The sequence below is a fragment of the Protobothrops mucrosquamatus genome, unplaced genomic scaffold (genome assembly GCF_001527695.2).
Source record: "Protobothrops mucrosquamatus isolate PMUCROS unplaced genomic scaffold, P.Mucros_1.0 scaffold1080, whole genome shotgun sequence".
In the NCBI taxonomy this organism is placed as follows: Eukaryota; Metazoa; Chordata; class Lepidosauria; order Squamata; family Viperidae; genus Protobothrops; species Protobothrops mucrosquamatus.
Window position 1 is genome coordinate 62,157 of NW_015387308.1, and position 19,167 is coordinate 81,323.

Sequence of the window (19,167 nt, forward strand, 5' to 3'; positions counted from 1 at the left end):
CTCAGGTTTCTAACCAGGCAAGTATAAAGCACCAAAAAGCAAATCCTCCCATGATAGATATCCCTAGAAAGAAGCTTGAATTAACAATTTCTTATTTAGACTAATTTTTATAATAAACCCAATGTGACCTTTAAATTTTATTATGAGCTGTAACAATTCCAAAATAATTCACTTTTAAATTAAAAAAGTATAATATTCCTAAAAACACTGCTAAAGTGACTTTCTCTTCCCAAACACAATTCACCGGAAAGCCAAAGCTAAGTTGTTTTTACTAAGAAGATACAAAGTGGAAAGTGAAATTCTGACTTCTACTGCTTGGCATTTTTCCCCGGTTGAACAGATTAACCAATTATGCAGTTATTTTATCTAAAACAATAAAATATCTACATCTTCCTGAAGCAAGAAACCCAAGTCTAGCTGGTCAAGAATCTCCTTTTAAGGTTCCAGTTTGCCCAGCATTAGCTCCATGTGTTACTACTAAGGTAAGAAATAATCTGATGTAGGTGGGTAAAATGCTTGTCTTCCCCTAAAATAAATACTTTATTTATGCAAAGAGATATCTAAATGCACTGACTTGTCAGAAAGGAGTCTGTAGGGTAGAAATGAAGGAATATGAATTGCAAAGAAAAGTAAGCACACAATAAATTAACAGAGACAGTGTACTGATCCTCACAGTTCACATCATAAAAGCAATGTAACGTATCTATCTACATAAGAAACCACTGGAAGTGAACTGCAATCTACTTTAATGTATCAAATCTCTATAACTTTCAATATCACTGAAGCTCCTCTGGCTCTATTTTATATGAGACTGCATACCAAAATGGAATGGAATAAAACTTCCTGTGTCAAGCTGGCCAAATAAGGTGTAGCACAGTGGTTCTCAACTTTTAATGCCGCGACCCCAACCGGTCGTAAGTCGAGGACTAAACCGGCCGTAAGTCAAGGACTAAACCGGTTGTAAGTCGAGGACTAAACCGGTCGTAAGTCGAGGACTACCCGACCGGTCGTAAGTCGAGGACTTTCCCTGCCCGAGAGCACCGCGCATGCGTGGTTCCGCCCCCTGCGCTGGCCGAGGCGTAGCTGGCAAGCGGCAGAGACGGAGCAGGCCGACCACCAGCTGGCCCAGCCCAAGGGAGGTAAGGCACCCGCCGGAAAAGGGGAAAAAAATGGCGGACAAAAAAATGGCGGACAGCCTTGCTTGGCGACCCCCATGAAATGGTCGATCGACCCCAAATGGGGTCCCAACCCACAGGTTGAGAACCACTGGTGTAGCAGAACAATAGTTCTGATGCAACAGAATATTAAAGAGATTTGGTGGGAGATGTGAAAGGAGTCAAAATGGAAATGAAAGTATTACTTTCGTAGCCAATACTATTTTCAGCAAGAACTCAATTTTGAGAACTATAACAAGTTAACCTTTCATTTCTTCCTTTTTTCTGGGGGTAATAAAATATTGATCTGGAGGGAAATTATCATTTTTAATTAAAAAGATGTTACTGGTGTATGTACCACAATATATACTTTAGCCTACTTTGCATGTGGTCTTGTTCTATTTTGGAGAAGAGAAATTCAGTGAATTAGACCTTTACATATCATGCTTTATGCATAAAAGCCTCTAACTCTAAGCATAGAACTTTCTGAAGATCAGGAACCAGGGAAAGACAAACTGTCCGTACTTCCAGAAATCTAGTTTTATTAATAGGCATAAAAATTCATCCTTTGATGGAGTACAAGATAAGCCTCCACAGGATTCATGATTAAGGAATAAAACAGTCCGAACTTACTCCACTGATCAAGTCTCAACTCTTTATTGAATGGCTTCTTGGTCACATTAATGCTACTCAGTCTAGGAAGAGAAGGAAAGAGAACCTGCTTGCTGTTATTTATGGGGTCATTATGGGGTCATTCATGAATGTAATTAGAACTATGCTGTGAGTTCTCCTTTCCTTGGGTCATTTTTCATACGTGAGCAATGCCAAATAAACAACTGTGATTACAGAATGGGCAGATGAGAATGAGAGTGTGTGACATGGTTTCGCACATTATACTCATAATGTGATTTATTTGAATTTTGGCGTAGTATATTATGTGAACCCAGTTTAAGGTCCACATTAATCTTTGTGAGCTGCAGTACATTTGGAAGTTTGAGAAGAGTTTACAGGTGCTCCCACAAATTGCTGCAATGGTGGACACAGGCAGTCATTTAACAGAAGGCAAACTGGCAAGATTGTGTCCCATCACTATAAAACCTACATGGTGGTACTTTGCATCATTTTACTTCTCATTTTGTTTTTATTTTACAGAAAATAAAATCAGGGCATGTAACATGAGGTTGCTAAGCATATTGAACCCATAAATATTAATCATGATTTGTGGCTTAATAACATGAATGCAGCCAATTATTCAGCAAATCATAGTTACATGAAATCTGGCTAAAAATAACATAGGAACCTAGCCAGAGATTCAGATACCTTCATTTAGTGTACCTAAAAGGTAAGCTAATCTATATCAGCACTAAGCTTCCCAGTGGAACAAACAAACTATCATTAAAACAGCTCTGCTGTTTGCAATTTGCTTCTTGCTGATTTTACCATAGAAACCAGGAATGTCAAAAGTTCCATGATAGCCCATGGTTAGCTGTTATACTAGAGATTTGAACAGGCCACAACTCCCTATACTCTGTTCTCCTTTCAGACAGTTCCTATACTTCACTCAGAATGCTTTTTCATTGTTAAAAAATACCCTGTAGTATTATTATTATTACTATTACTGTGTGATTATATAAAGTGGACTTTAAACTTCTCAATACCAATACTCTCTCAAGACGGATTCTTCATTTTACTTTAAGGTAATGCAATCAATCTACCTTCTACACAAAGTAAAACATTAATATATTGATGAAGAATATGAAGAGGAAAGTCATCAATAATAATTCTATGCTCCAAATGATCTGGGTGAACTCGGCTCTGAATATGTGCAAGTAGGTTCAGGCTGCATAGATCCTAATACCTGAAGCATTAATAGTCTGAAGAATCAGCTGTGAAGTTCCAGGGGAAATTAGCAAAACTGGTTTGTTTGTTTTTTAGTGTATCCTTTGAAAAAGATATGGAATTAAGTGTAAAATTCACAAGGTTTTATCCACTGAAAATTGGCCTGCTGCCCATGGAAGTGCTTAAACAGGATCTCCATTATTCTTAAATATATAACTGATGAGCTGCAAGGGTATCCATGAAAGGTTGCACAAGATAATCTGTTGAGAAGTAGAAGATCAGGCCAAAAGTGATGGAGATGGGAAGAGCAGGTAGTGCCTTCTTAAAGACTGCAAGCAATAGAAGAGTTAAGCACAGACCCTAAGATGAAAGAAAAGGAACATGATCAGCAGGAATATACCTAGCAGGAACATTTTTCATACAGATAAATATTAAAAATATTAATATCCTGTGATACTTTTTGAGTGTTGCCCAGAAAGATACAACAAGAAATGAATTAAAAATTATTTCATCTGAAGATAGTGATTCGTATCTTTGCTATTACTCTGCTGGATTCCTGCAAGTTGGCCTACATGGCCAACTACCATGAAGATGATCCAAAGTCTACAGCTAGTACAAATTGTAGCTGCTGGATTGCTGATCCATAGAAATGGGTTTAACAAAACAAAACGGGTTTAATTCCTCCTCATGTTATAGGAGCTGCACTGGTGGCTGATCAACTTCTGGGCCTAATTCAAGGTTCGGGCAGCATACAGATAGTGGTATAACTAACTAAACAATAGGATTTGTACATTAACATTTCACTTGCTTTGCTGCCTTTGAATATCTTGGAAGAGGAATTTCTGGTAGCAGTGCCTATTTGGCTACTTTAGTTGAATACTTGAGGAAATTGAAACAATTACACAATAATCATTAATTATTGTGTAATTTTATTGTCTACCTCTTTCAGATATATATTGCAATATAACATTTACTTGTTAACAGCAATACAGCCAGATTTACAACTGCAAAACTGTGGAAAACCTTTGCTTCAGCAGTATTCAGTTTTTAGTAGTATTTAAAACTGGGAGAAACAGCACTGGGTGAAAAATTCACACAAAAGAAAAAATCCTTAAGAATCTTTAATATTTAATAGAAATATAGAATATGGATGCTGAATTTTTTCTAAGTTTGCTTAAAATTACAAATGAGTATATATTCCCAAACTATACATTCTTCTGTTCTTGCTTCTGTGTAGTTTGTTTTTAATTTGGGGCATGTTTACTATCTGGTTGAGTACCAAATATTTAAATAAATATTTAAACCTGTGTTAAATGTGCATTTAAACAATGGCTGGCTGGGAAATTTGGGAAGTAGAGGTCCAGATATCTTAGAGTTGCTAAGGTTTTAAATAGTTAAAAAAGTTAAAAAAGAAAATAATGTTTAGGTTATCATCACCTTTCTGATCTTAATACTAAAAACTAAACAGAATGTCATATCACCCTAAAAATGATATTCAAAAATCCACTCATTATCATTTGAGTAAGCCCCCCAATTAAGTCTGATCCCAACCATATTGGGACTCACTCTTCAGTCTCAGGTGCTCAAATGTCTAGGACCCAATGCTGATAATCCATGCTGTTATCCTAGTTTTATTGTATGTCAAAGGACAAAGCAGAAGAATAGGTATTTAAATCATATCTGTCTTTTTCCCATGTAAAAAAATAATCCCAGAGCAGGTCACAATTGTGAAATAATTCTTATCCTCAGGTTTACACTCAAAAGGAAACACGGCAGGGAAAGAAACTGAAAGTACAATGGAATTGGCTTACTGTGTTAATTTTACTTACTATGAGGATGGCTACAAAACAAGCCAATGTTGTATTCCAGTCCCCACTAGCAGTGGCAGCTGCTTTGCCAACAAGCACGCTATAGAAGATAAAGTCTCCTAGACCCAGCTTGACTCCTCCTGTTAGAAGTAAACATAATTCCATCAGATAGCTGCATCTGTCTTCCAATACACATTTTAAGTTATATTTTAAGCAGACATGACATTTATGAACATGAAAGGGTGCTCAGAAACTTTCTTTTGTACACCAAATCTTCGGCCTTTTAAAAATAAGACCTCTTTTATTTTTATAGGTGCTGATTACCTCTTGTAAAGATCTACATGGCATAAGATCAGACTCTTTGTGAGTCCACCTGTCCCCCATTGTTTCTGCCCACCTACCAGGTTTCTGCCCACCCACCAAGAAAGGGCATGCTCTGTGTTCCCTCCATCAAACAATGCCATCTTCTTGGACCCTGGAGACCTGCTTTCTCTGTGCCACACCCACCTTGTAGAAAAGCATCACTCCAAAGATCAGATAACCCCAACATTTTCAGTCTTTCATAAGGCTTGGAAGACCTGACTGTTCCTCCAGACTTTTGTCCAGGAACGTGGACAATATCTGTGAGGTTTTTGGTGCTCTCTGAGCTTGGTGGTTTTCTTGCAGACATTTCATTATCGAGTCAGGTAACATCATCAATGCTAAAAAGGAGTGGGGAGAACTGTGAGCCTCTAGACCAGGGGTAGTCAACCTTGGCTCTTTTATGACTCGTGGACTTCAACTCCCAGAATTCCTGAGCCAGCTAAGCTGGCTCAGGAATTCTGGGAATTGAAGTCCACGAGTCATAAAAGAGCCAAGGTTGACTACCCCTGCTCTAGATCAAGCTAAGTCCAAAAACACTAGGGAATTCCTGGACGTCTGGCATTCAGACAAATCAGCCACCAACAAGCACAAAGAGATAAACAACATCTACAGTACATTGAAAAGAGACAATCAAAAAGCTAAAAAGGAAACCTCCTTGCCAGAAATCAACATCCAGATAAGCAAAGACTAACACCAAGATTAATACTAGACCAGGGGTAGGCAACCTTGGCTCTTTTATGACTCGTGGACTTCAACTCCCAGAATTCCTGAGTCAGCATGGCTGGTTCAGGAATTCTGGGAGTTGAATTCCACGAGTCATAAAAGATCCAAAGTTGCCTACCCCTGTAACTAGACCAACAATCAAGTAGTAAACAATTCCCTAATCAAGAAACAACTCAGACAAACAATCATACAGTCAACTAATCAAGGAATCACCAAGAACACTTCCATCAACATTTATAACATAAGAGCAAACCGGGCTCCCTTGTAGCACTGATGATGTTATCTAGTTGGGTAATGAAACATCTGCAAGAAAACAACCAAGCTCAAAGAGCACCAAAAGGACCACACTTCAACTCAGATCTACAAATATTTTTCCATTGGTAACAATATCTGTTGGTAATGTGATTTTATTTGAGAGTTATTATGTAACCAAGACCTCATGAGTTTATACAGTTATAACAAATAAATAAATAAATAAATAAGGAGGAGGAGGAGGAGGAGGAAGAGGAAGAGGAAGAGGGAGGAGAAGGAGGAGGAGGAGGAGGAGGAGGAGGAGGAGGAGGAAGAAGAAGAAGAAGAAGAAGAAGAAGAAGAAGAAGAAGAAGAAGAAGAAGAAGAAGAAGAAGNTGGGCCAGCAGTTTGACATGCCTGCACTAGCAGATCTTAACATTTAAATGAGTCCTCATCCCAAAAAGATTATATACCCCATGTTACAAGGTAATGTTTTAGTTATTTCCTACATACAGTGTAGCATTTCTTTGTGGCTCCCACTTAAGAGCGCCAAAGCATATGAAATGGCCAACATTTTATTTCTGCCTTAAGGTAAAGAAGCACCCAATGTTCCTGCATTTTGTAACTATAACCACAAGGTAAATTCAGGGCCAAAATGAATGAATAAACAGAACTAATCTCAAGCAGGTGTGCTGTAATCCAGGACTTCCCTAGGACTTTTCACAAATGGTACATGTCAAAAACAAAACAAAGGATGGCAAGATTCTTTCATGCTCAAAATCCTAGCTCTTTCTCTGATATCTTCATTTAAAGGCGCAACTGAAGAAAACTCCTATACAACAGCAAATGACTCTTCACTGTATAAATCAATTAAATACTTCTTTTTAGATAGCTGTTCCTATTTTAAAGCAGGGGTCCTCAACCTTGGCAACTTTAAGACTTGTGGACTTCAACTCCCAGAATTCCTCAGCCAGCAAAGAATTCTGGGAGTTGAAGTCCACAAGTCTTAAAGTTGTCAAGGTTTTAAAGGATTAACAATAGTGAGTTTTTAATTTAAGTGACTACAGCTTACTTTCTTCCTCCTCCTGGCTTTCCTCAAAGTTGCAGGCAATTTGACCAAGTTGTTGGCCAGTTTGATCAATAGTTGAGTTTCTCATTTCTGGAACTTCACGCTCAGCATATGAAGAACTGTCATGGATCTCTGCTTCTTCAGTCAATTTGAGGCATAACAATGAAACATAAGCAAAAAACAAGAAAATCAATTTACATATATATTACATTTTAAGAAAAAACCTTGTTAGAATAGAAGTCCTCTCTGTTGTAACAGGACTGTGCAATAATATTGATGTAAACCAGTTGTCATGGAGAAGATAACTGATTTGTTCTCCGATGTGGTAGAGCTGGGGTGTAGAATTTACAGTTTTCCTAATGTTGTTTACAAGGTTCACAAATTCATATGACTAGTCACGCTGGATCTGAATCTTACAACCAAATAAACTACTCTCAAATAAAGCTTGGCAAAATCTTTTTTCTGTACATAAATTGTCAAAGAATTCAGAACATTCTTCAGTCAGTAATTGAACTAACTCTTTCAATGCAGAGATTTCTAATGCAGTTCCCATATAATTCTCATGGAAGCTTCCCTTTATAATTAGCTTGCAATAAGCAAGAAATCCAGTGAATATAATACATTGCAGATTCCCTTTCAATTTTATTTAACAATAAAAGAATGACCCTTGTTATTTAACAATAAAAGAATGACCCTTGTTATATCAAGGGCATCAATTACCTGGATTCCCTATCTCCTGAGAAGTCCTTCTCTGTGCATTGTCTGGCTTTGCCATTCCAATTGTCCACATCATAGCAGCTTAAGGAAAGAACAAACAACATATGAACCTATGAAACAAGACTGATGGATTGTTCAAAGTTACAATGTACAGTATAATCAGAAGCCCACCCTACATTTCTCAATTGTGATATAGTAAGAAAATGTGTCAATGCTACAGATACTTGCATTTGCCTATCAGTACACAATGTTCCGTGTGCCTTGACATATAGTCATGCTGCCCACATAACCATAGAAACTTTCCTTTTTAAAAGAATGCTGAGATAATCAGGAAGTTAAATTTTATATCTATTTCCACGATTTGGGAATATCCAACAATACCTCTGAACAGGATAGAATTTCTATTTTCCTTCTTTTTCATTCCGAAATAATATTTTCAGTTAATAAGGCATCACTAGTTGCTACAACCGGGGTAATCCTATGAAGGCCAGTCACAGAAAAGAAACCTGTATTCTACTCACAGGAATAAATAAGTGCAGGAAATATTGGCTCATTTCTCTCTTGTGCTGTTTCCACCAACATTCGGAGGGGTCCCTTTGGACATAAAACTGCTATCAAGTCTGTGGACAGGAAAATGTCAATTTAATCCCAAGTAGCGTTCTGAACATCTAATTTTCCTGCTGCTACAGGGCATGGAGTTCTTTCAAACTTTTCTCAAAAGGTACTTATAGCTTCACTAATAATAGCAGTAAAATAGAATACAATACACAAAGAAAACATTCTGAATCTTGGAGAGCTTTCTTTTTGAAATAAGAGAGAAGATAAACACAATTTCAGAACCTCAAAGGAGGGAAAGAGAAATTCACGGAATAAAACTCCCATATAAAATAAGGAATCCAGGCAAATAAAACCACCAAACTTTATATGGCACACAGAATCTAATGCTTCTGGACAAACGCAGTCCAACTTTACGATTAGGCAAAGCAAGGTAATGGACTTATGAATAAATTTTGATATCACTGAAGAGATAGCAAACAATCTCTTGCTTCATTTACATCCCACTGCAAATTCTTCTCAGTCTCTTAATTACCCCTCCTTTGCAATGAAAATATTGTGAAGAAATGCAGCCAATATAATAATTGAAAGAGCAAAAGAGACAATTGGAATGCAACTAAGTATTGGAGAAACATTTAACTGGAAACATATTCTTAGACTTGTAGTTTTGAGAAGCATTTGTGTATATAAGTAGTCCTCGATTTACGACCGCAATTGAGCTCAACATTTCTGTTGTCAAGTGAGACATTTGCCAAGTGAGTTTTGCCCCATTTTACGATCTTTCTTGCCACAATTGTTAAGTGAATCACTGCAGTTGATAAGTTAGTAACCCAGTTGTTAAGTGAATCGGGCTTCCCCATTGACTTTGCTTGGCAAAAGGTTGTGAAAGCGGATCACATGACCTTGGGATACAGTAATGGTCATAAGTATGAACCAGTTGCCAAGCATCTGAATTTTGATCATGGGGTTATAACTTTGAAAAATGGTCATAAGTCACTTTTTCCAGTGCCGTTGTAGCTGAACAGTCACTAAATTAACTGTTATAAGTTGAGGAGTATATACAGTACTTCAAAAATTGGTCACAGTCTCTTAATATGTATTTTAGATCAATTATTGGATTAAAAAAATTCCTTTAAAGCTTTGCTGTGATTGTTGTTTCAATGCATATGACTTCGGGCCACATTCCAATGTCATAATGAACAATGATTATAATAAATCAGTTACCACAATTTGCTCTCCTTGTGTCTGCGTGGGGCTACGCAGAACAGTTAGAATATTTCTGCTTCCATTTTTTGACAAACTATGGCTTGTCAGGTTTGGAAAGTATTAATGGCTATTATCAGAGTGGAAGGTTTGGATCCCTTGCTTGCAATCAGATTAGAGTAATATGCAAACCCAGCCTGGAGAAGACCACAATAAATCAAGGTTTATTGCAATATTTGAATGCAACTTTCTGAATACAGGTGTCAAAGCTGAAATAATCTCTCTGGAGTGAAATGCAAAGATGTAATATTTATCATTATTTATTATTTCTAGGACACGGTATTAACTTGGTTTAATCTCCTCAAAAAAGACATGTTCGGTTTCAGAGGAGGATCACCATACAAATTCTGTTGTAGACATACCATAAACAGAGATGCCTCCCAGAATGACCCAAGCTGACCACTCTGGCAGGTACTTAATGAAAACTAGAGCCATCAAGGCGCTGATCATAATGAGATAGGCTTGCTGAAGTTTCAAAGGTCCCTTCCAGTGGATGCAGATCATCCCAACAGCTCCAAAATTCCAGATGACAAAGAACAGGGTAGGGTAATCCATAGCCACATTGTAAGTCTTGAGTACTTCGCTGTCAAACAAAAAAACAAAACAAAACAAAAAGTAGTTCACTGCCATGATGTAGTAACTGTGAAATTAACAGCATAAGGTGATGCTGCACTATTTCAGAGAGAGGAAGAACAGGGAAGTTGCAGGTGTATGACCAAAATCATGTGCTGTATAACTGAGCTCATGGGATCAAATTAGGATACAAATACCTGATCTCATGTCACATTATGTGTCCATCTAGCCAAGCAGACACTAATCTAATCACAGCTCTTTGGGGATCAGCATATTTTCCCCCAACAAATTATTATGTGATTTCAAAGAGAAGAGAACAAACCATGTTAGAGATATTCTACAACTACTTAACCAATAAGCCATCATCCCCTCTACAGGTCCCTTGGAATTGGCTGGGAAAACTGATATTTTAATTCAGAATACAAAATACATATGGACCAACTAGATTAGGAAGGGGATATTACACATCGCCCAATAACTGCCTAACTCAATCTAATTTTAAAAGTAACAAACAAAAGTAAGAGCCATCTAGTCTTGTCTATCATAAATGTACTTCAAATGCTACCTGAGATTTTGCTAATGCAGCCAACCTAGGTTCCACACAATTATACAAATGCCGTCTAATGATCTGGCATAGCTAGTAAGCTAGTAAGACTATAAGAAATATGAGAATGAAAGCAAAGCTCCAACAGGCTCCCCTTCTTTAACTACATAAAGATCCTCATTATTTAAGAATGAACATTCTTCTTTAAGGAACTTGCTTTTTTCTTCTTCCCTGTTCATGCTATTCTCTTTTTGTGTCGCGTTGTTTCATCTTTTTTCGCTGATCATATACGTTTTTCTGTTATTCTTCAAAAATCCAAATCTAAATGCAAATCATTTAGCAATCCCAAATCATTTAGCAATCCCTACACTAAGCTGTGTCTATCCTTGTTTAAAGAATACTAAGTGGTTTAGAATTCACAGTTCTCACTTACCCAAGGTAGATGTAAGTGAAGAGAAACAAAAGCATCAGCGATGAGAGTATCAGCCACCCATGAATGAACTGCAAAAGATGACAATATGCTATTTAGGTGTCTTTTTTGCACATTCCAAAGATAACTGCATTGACCTGATTTTGCTATAGACCCGATTTTGCTACATTGACCTGATTTTGCTATGATTTCACTTCATAGCTAATGGAAGCCTTCCCAGCACATGATAGCATACCTGGAGAGAGGGAAAGGCTGCCTTAGGAAGACAAAGAAGAATAAAGAAGACCTCTAACTCTAAATAAAAGTCAAAAAATTCATAGGAACTTAGAAAAAAAAGTTTTTACTGTAAAATGCTGCAAGTTTCTCAGAGAAAAATTACTTCCGAGAGATCAGGTACTTCTATGCAACTCTGACAAGAGTAAAAAGCTTGATTTCACCCTTCATTTATTTTGCCACCTAATCATCTTTAAAGTTTCCCTGAGGCTTGTCAAACAGTCCCCCGTCCCAAATGTCCAGTACATTTTCCTTCTCCTGCCCCTCTCTAAAACTTCTGTTTTTCTAATATTCTCTGATCACGACATCAGGCTCTTATTTAATTAGCCTTCTACTTCCCTTTTAAAATCTCATTATATAAATAGACTATATAGCCATTCAAAAGCCTGCAAGAAACATGAGGATACTAAGTTTTGAATTTATCACCAGTAGTAATTTATAAGTATTCCCTAAATATTAGGCTAGCCTTCTCTAACATTGTGCCCTCCAGATGTGCTGGTCTGCTATACTCATAACTCTCAATCAGTTGGCTGTATTGCTGATACAGGAAAAAGGTAAAGGTTTCCCCTGTCCAGTCATTTCCAACTCTAGGTGGAGATTGCTCATTTCTGTTTCCTAGTTGAGGGAGCCAGTGTTGTCCTAAGATGTTTCCGTGATCATGTGGCCAGCTTGACTACATGTCAAGTTTCTTGAAACGCTGTTACCTTCCCAATAAAGTGTACCTATTTATCTACTTGCATTCGCATGCTTTCAAACTGCTAGGTTGGCAGGTGCTGGGGCAAGAACAGGAGCTCACCCCATCATGCAGTACTTGTGTCTTGAACTGCCAACCTTCCAGTTGACAAGCCCAGCATCTTAACCGCTAGGTCACTGCGCCCCCTATGTATTGATGATAAATGGTGGGAAATATAATTTCGACATATTCCGGCAGCAGGCTGGAGATGTTTTTATTGTGTTAAAAACTTCCCCTCTAGAAGAATTCATTTTTTGATTGAATGCATTATCAGCAATGCAGATCTGTTTAAGAATGCAATTGCATGACTCAACACTTTTCAACCTATTTTGGAATGAACGATGCCTTATTTTGCCTGTAGAATCACTCTTAAAACAACATATTGAACATATAGAGGAGAAGAACCCCTTACAAATTTTAATGTGTCAAGATAAACCTATAGAAAGATCTTACTTGTTTACCAACAGTTTCAATAATTTAAAATATCAAAAAATAATACTGAGGTTCTTCTAAATCCTGCAAAATTCTTTAAGATATTATTTTTCTGCAGTCAACATTTTTAAAAAGATGTGACAATATCACTTCTGAATGTTCCCAATCCATCAAAAAATGCAGATTAATTGCCTAAAACGATGTGGCAAATGCATACCATAAGAATCACTGAGGATCATGCCTAAAGAATGCCTATCACCATGGAGTGAAAGTATCTGATAGAATTAAATAAAAGGCTTTTATAATTTGAGACCCTTCACTAACATATTCAAAGCCTTGCCTTATAGCAACGATATTTGTACAGCAAAACCAAAAAGACGGTCATCACTAGAATAACACTGATCATGATGATGGTATTCAACACAGAGCTCAAGAGACGCTGGCCCACATAGGGGGTATCTTCACTGAAGGGGGTATAAATCCTGAAAGAAAAGGCAAAATATCTATCAAGACAAAATCCAATCCCTCCAAAATATATGTATTACAGAATGTTTTAGCTCAAATACAGAGGCAATAGAAATAAAATACATTTATAAAACAAGCAATGTAGCTTTTGAATTTACCATATCTTTAGTTACAGTATCATCCCCCAATCAAGGTATGCTGGATTTCCACTCATTAATTTCCACCCAGTATGGCCAGAACACCAAAACATCTGAATGATTCCAGGTTGGAAAAAATTGAGCAACTTGTTATGCACAAAAGATTGTGGAAATATCATTGAAGTACAGGAATTTTCAACTTGTGAAATCCAGTGCTGTTTGTATTTGTATATATATGATTTCATGTGGACTTACAACAATACAGAATGCATTAAAAAATTAAGAACCTTTTAAAACTTGACTCCTGGATTTCCTCATGCTTTATCACAAATTTACTATTTCCACTTGGGAATTATGGGAGTTTGCAATCCAAACACCCCTGGAAGAAACTAAATAATAGGAAATAATCTTAATGTAAATAATTTATTTTATTTATTTATTAAATTTATATACCGCCCTATCTCCCTTACGGGACTCAGGGCGGTGAACAGGCGATACTAAAAACCACAATAATAAATAAATAGTTTCTGTTCTAAAATCAAATTAATGCATTCATTGTCTATGGAGATTCCCATAGCTGTCTCAAAAGTGCTTTTTCAAGACGTTTTTCTTTGGCGACGTTTCACTTCTCATCCAAGCAGCTTCTTCTTCCTCAGAACTGAAGAAGCTTCATGGATAAGAAGCAAAACGTCTTCAAAGAAAAACAAAGAAAGTCCAGTTGCCTCTTGAAAAAGCACTTTTGGTACAATGCATTCATTGTTTTAAAGTCTGTGAAGAATCACTTACAGTTGCCCATTCTTCTCAGTGTAGAAACGGACTGATTTAATGGTTGCAACAACTACGACCATGCACAATGTTACAGGCACAAACAGCATGATCACATGCTTTGCTCCATATTTTAAGGTCAACTCTTCCTCCTCATTATCCAGCACAATATGTCCTTTTGCTGTTCTTTCTGGGTCAGGCCCGTTTTCCTCTGTTTTATTAGAACTGCCAGTGCTGCCAGTACGTCTATTCTGCAATAACAATAAACAGAAAGAGTTAGCAACTGTTGTGCAGATCTACCTTCCCAGCAGAGTTCTTCCTGAACTGCTTAATGCCTTCAAAACCTCTTGCCAAAAGTGGTCATTTCAGACATCTAAAAACTGAGGAGACAAAAATATTGTAGGGAACTTGAGTAATAAAAGAGTCCAAAGTCCAGGAAGTTGCCATTTCCAGAGGCTAAGGAACATGCCCAGCAACCATAATGCCTCAGTTGACACAATGTGACAGAAGAATGCACAAAATAATCCAGTTCAATATTACCTTCTTTCCTTCCTTGCCTGAGAAAAAATGGCTGGCCCAAGGCCACCATGCTGGCTTTGTGCCTAAGGCAGGACTAGAACTCATGGTCTCTTAACCATATCAACTGGCTATAAACTTTATAGATTCTATGTAGTAACTCTACCTCTATACATTCTGTATAATTACTATAGACTCTTGTTTTTAAAATTTATGAGAGAAGTTGGCATATTTTAGCAGTTAGTAAGGTTAATCATGTAATTGTGAGGACCCATATTGTATTTTCAGAAATTGATTATAGGGATAAAGGATGGGGAAAGAAGGTAGTATTGAACTGGATTACTTTGTGCATTCTTCTGTCACATTGTGTCAACTGAGGCATTATGGTTGCTGGGCATGTTCCTTAGCCTCTGGAAACTTTGAGAAGAAAATTGAAGGAAAATTAACAAGAAAAGTCCAGGCAATTTCAAAGAATCAGACACAACTGAATGAAAGAGAAAAAAGAGAACACAATCAAAAGCACACAGATATGCTCAGTGACACCATAATCTTCATTTGTGCAGTCTGGCCATGTGAGGCTATGGTAAGAGGGAGGCTCTTTGATTTCTCAGCCACTGGCTGACCTTTAAAAATTAAGGTGTCGTCCTGGTGTGAGAAGGTGGCTGAGGCTCAAATACTTTAACACAGCCAGTCCAGTGCTTTGGATGTCAACTGCATACTCCCAAGCAAGGATATTAATAGTCCTACTTGGTTAGTACATAGTCCAATACATCTGTGATGGGGAAACAGTGGGAAACTACCCTAATGTACTTGAACATATGAAACTGCCCTTTCTAGCCTTTTGAAAGATACAAAAGAAGGACTCACAGAAAATGAATTCACACAGAGAACAGGATCACCATTATATACTATAACTGGATGCTATTCAGAGAAAGGAACAGAATTGTTTTCTATTAGTGCGTGGAAGGCAAATCTGATTCTAACTAAATTTAGAAGTTCCCTAATAATACGGTTCAGCATTAGAACTGCCTTGGTATATAGTGAGTTCTCCTTTGCTTGTGTTATTTAGGTAGAGATTGAATAGCCATCAGTCAAGAGCATTGTAATAGGTACTGCACTGTGCAGGAAGTGATGTACATTAGGGACCTTTTTCAGGGTTCAGACAAAACCTGATTTAATTTAAATGCAATTAAAAACTAATTTTCATTCAGAAAATACAATGAATACCAGTATCTCACATGGTACATATTAATGATTTTAGACTCTTTCCATCCTAAAGATTGAACAATAACTTTGAGAGAGAGTCTAGTCCTAAGGTGACTAAATGATTTCTACAATACCTGCCAATTCTAAGCAAAGCAGCACATTCTTTTCCAAAGACTCCTACCCTGTGGGAAAGTGTTTCTGCAGCTTCAGATGGTTGTGCTCCAGCATGATAAGAAGGTAGAAGGGGGCTTTCAGCTGTCATCAACGATGTCCTTTCATTGCAGGGTTCCTCTTCACTGTCAGAATTGTTCATAAAGGCGATCATGCTTCCTTCTTCATGGAGAATCTTAATCACACCCCAGACACTGTAGAAATAAGTAATGTAGAAGAGTAAAAGCAAAACAGACTGCCCAGAATAATTACAAAATTAAAGAGCCTTTAACAAGGTAGTTGATAGCTTCTAAAACTGGTGGTTTTTTTCTGCAATAACCAGTATTCCAGAACTATTAAGAATCTTTCACATTCATTTATAAAATTGACTTTTTTTCTTTGCATGCTATGGTGTGTGATTTTTTTTATTATAAAAAATGTATTGGAATTCAATTTTTAAAAGGCTAACACTTTTTTCTAGGGCTCTCAAAAGCAGTATCTTCTAGCTGACTTAGCTTACATTTTGGGTAATCCCAGCCACTTATTTAATTGCCACTAAATTTGAAGAGCATCAGATTGGGAAAGGCTACTGTTATATCCAATTGTACCCAAGAGAGAAATAGGTTTAAATGCTTTACGTTACCAATAACAGATCCTTATCATCTAGTTGTCTTGTCACAGTCTTCCCCACAAAAGTGAAAGATGCAATGTATTTCTTTTTTCAACTGTACTACAAAAACTCACCTGTTTTGTTTGTAACCTTCAATTGGGCAAAATGGTAAGTCGTAGGGCAACAAATTTTGAATCAACATTCCTCAAATAGGCTAACCTAAAGAATGCATCCAACGTCCAGGATCCATTACTCCCTTGGGATTGAAATTTGGCAAAGTTATGGCCATTTTAACCCTGTTGCACTTAGCCACAGTGACCATTTCTAATGCTCCCTGCCAGTTTCCCACAAAGATAATCAATGGGAAAGATGGCAGGAAATCAAAAGCTGCTACTGCTCCCACTGCTTTTCTGCATGATCATTTGGTTTCTCTGTTTAGGTACAGAAATATCTCTGAAACGACGATCCAACGGTTCATGAGTTTTCTAGTTACTTCTAAATACAAATGAGTATACTGCATGCACAGTTCATGCAAAATTCCATTCTTTTACGACATTCTTTTCATGGTGCATTTTCCCTTTCCCCTTCTGAGTTACTTTATGTGAAAGTTATAAACCATGGTTAGGATGAATGATACATATTAACATATTAACTGAGCCGTGGTGGTACAGTGGTTAGAATGCAGTACTGCAGGCTAACTCGTTGCTCACTCCAGGTATTCAATTCTGAACGGCTCAAGGTTGACTCAGTCTTTCAACCTTCTGAGGTCGGTAAAATAAGGACCCAGATTGTTGGGGGAAATATGCTGACTCTGTAAACCACTTAGAGAGGGCTGTAAAGCACTATGAAGTGGTATATACATCTAAGTCAGTGATGGTGAACCTTTTAGAGACCGAGTGCCCAAACTGCAACCCAAAACCCACTTATGCATCGTCAAGTGCCAGGTGGGTGTGGCTCATTGGGTGGGTGTGTCCCATTGGCTGGGCGTGGCTGTGATGGTAACCGCAGACTGGGTGGGACTAAAAAGTTCAATCAATCAATTCCAACTTTGCAAGATCTTTTTTTTCCCCGCAAGAAGTTGAAATTGACTGATTGATTGAACCTTTTTTTTTTTTGCACAGGGCGGCAGAGGCCTAAAGCGAAAAGATTTTATAAAACCCAGCTGAAGGCCTAGGACTGGGGCAACGGTGCGTGTGCCCACAGAGAGGGCTCTGAGTGCCGCCTCTGGCACCCGTGCCATAGGTTCGCCACCACTGATCGAAGTGCTACTGCTACTGCTATTAATATAAAAACAACCCTCAATTGTGAAGAACAAAGCAGGAAAGAATTAGTATGTATGCAGCTATACAAAACTAGTGGGAAAATATGTTTTTGCTGCTCTTCACTGTCTATAAGTACTGCCAAGATATTGCAATGGAGTTTGAACAGAACAAATGTGCATCAACAAAGGAAAAATAGTGAATACTGAAGGAATAAAGATGCCCTATGGAAATAACATCAAGAGTCTGGATGAAGATTATCACTACAAAGATCTGGGTATTCTTCAAGCTGACAACATCAAGCATATTTAAGTCAAGAAGGTTAAAGTGAATACATCATGAGAGTGAAGAAAATCTTAAAGTCCAAACTCAGTAAAGGAAATACCTTCAAGGCAATTAATACTTGGGTAATTCCAGTCATTACGTACACAGCTGGAACAGTGGCCTGGACTCAAGCAGAACTAAAAGCTCTGACTAGGAAGATCAGGAAAATAATTATAATGAATCATGCCCCTCAGCCTCACAGCAATGATGTCAGACTCTACTTACCAAGGAAAATAGCTGGACATGGAAAGTTGCAAGTACACAGACAGTTGAAAAAGAAAAAAAAGGGCATTGTAAGAATATCTGAGGGACAGTGGGAAAGAGACCAAACTGGCCTACAAGAAAGACCAAATAAAGTCTAGAAAAGAGACATGGCAGGCAAAGTATTACTTGGTCAGTACATACAAAATAGCAGGCAAAGCAAATACCAAAAAGACCTGGCAATGGCTAAGAGCAGGAAAGTTGAAGAAAAGAGACAGAGGGCTAATTTCAGTTACATACAGTAAGACCAACCTTAAAAACAAATGCATATAGAGCCAGAATTGAAAAAACAGGAGGAGACAGCAAATGCCAACTCTGCAAAGAAGGTGAAGAAACAGTGGACCACCTAGTTAGCTGTTGCAAGAAGATTCCACAGACTACCTACAAATAACAATATGATAAAGTAGCAATAATGGTGCATTGGAATATCTGCAAGAAATACCACTAGCACTACTTAAATACTATTGGCATTGATAGAATCATTATCAGTTAATTGCAAAAGGAAATGTTTGCTTGTAATAGCTTACATTCTACGACAATTTATTTATTTATTTATTTATTTATTTATTTTTATTAAATTTATATCCCGCCCTTCTCCTTGCGGACTCAGGGCGGCTGACAATCGATTAAAAATACACAAATGACAATTACAGGATTAAAATTAATTAAAAGGAAATATTTAAATATAGTCTAATTAAAATATAATTAAAACCCCCTCTAAAAATTACCCTAGGCCAGTCCTGCAAGCTGGAATAACCAAGTCTTAA

The 19,167-nt window shown here is 37.5% G+C and overlaps 1 protein-coding gene across 5 annotated transcripts in view; it reads right to left on the reverse strand.

Moving 5' to 3' along the window:
- Nucleotides 1-1,676: 1,676 nt before the first annotated feature.
- PSEN2 (presenilin 2) overlaps nt 1,677-19,167 on the reverse strand; it is a 21,876-nt gene continuing 4,385 nt past the window's right edge. For 2 of the 5 annotated variants that reach the window (XM_015820173.1, XM_015820174.2), the window contains exons 2-11: nt 15,978-16,161; nt 14,096-14,325; nt 13,048-13,189; nt 11,273-11,340; nt 10,085-10,305; nt 8,426-8,524; nt 7,908-7,985; nt 7,191-7,325; nt 4,823-4,941; nt 1,677-3,353 (exon numbers count right to left, since the gene is read on the reverse strand). In XM_015820173.1, the coding sequence (XP_015675659.1) occupies nt 3,198-3,353; nt 4,823-4,941; nt 7,191-7,325; nt 7,908-7,985; nt 8,426-8,524; nt 10,085-10,305; nt 11,273-11,340; nt 13,048-13,189; nt 14,096-14,325; nt 15,978-16,121 (1,392 nt within the window). In that variant the 5' untranslated portion in view covers nt 16,122-16,161 and the 3' untranslated portion in view covers nt 1,677-3,197. The remainder of the gene's footprint in view (nt 3,354-4,822; nt 4,942-7,190; nt 7,326-7,907; nt 7,986-8,425; nt 8,525-10,084; nt 10,306-11,272; nt 11,341-13,047; nt 13,190-14,095; nt 14,326-15,977; nt 16,162-19,167) is intronic. The other 3 variants (XM_015820176.1, XM_015820175.1, XM_015820177.1) reach the window with 3 other exon arrangements.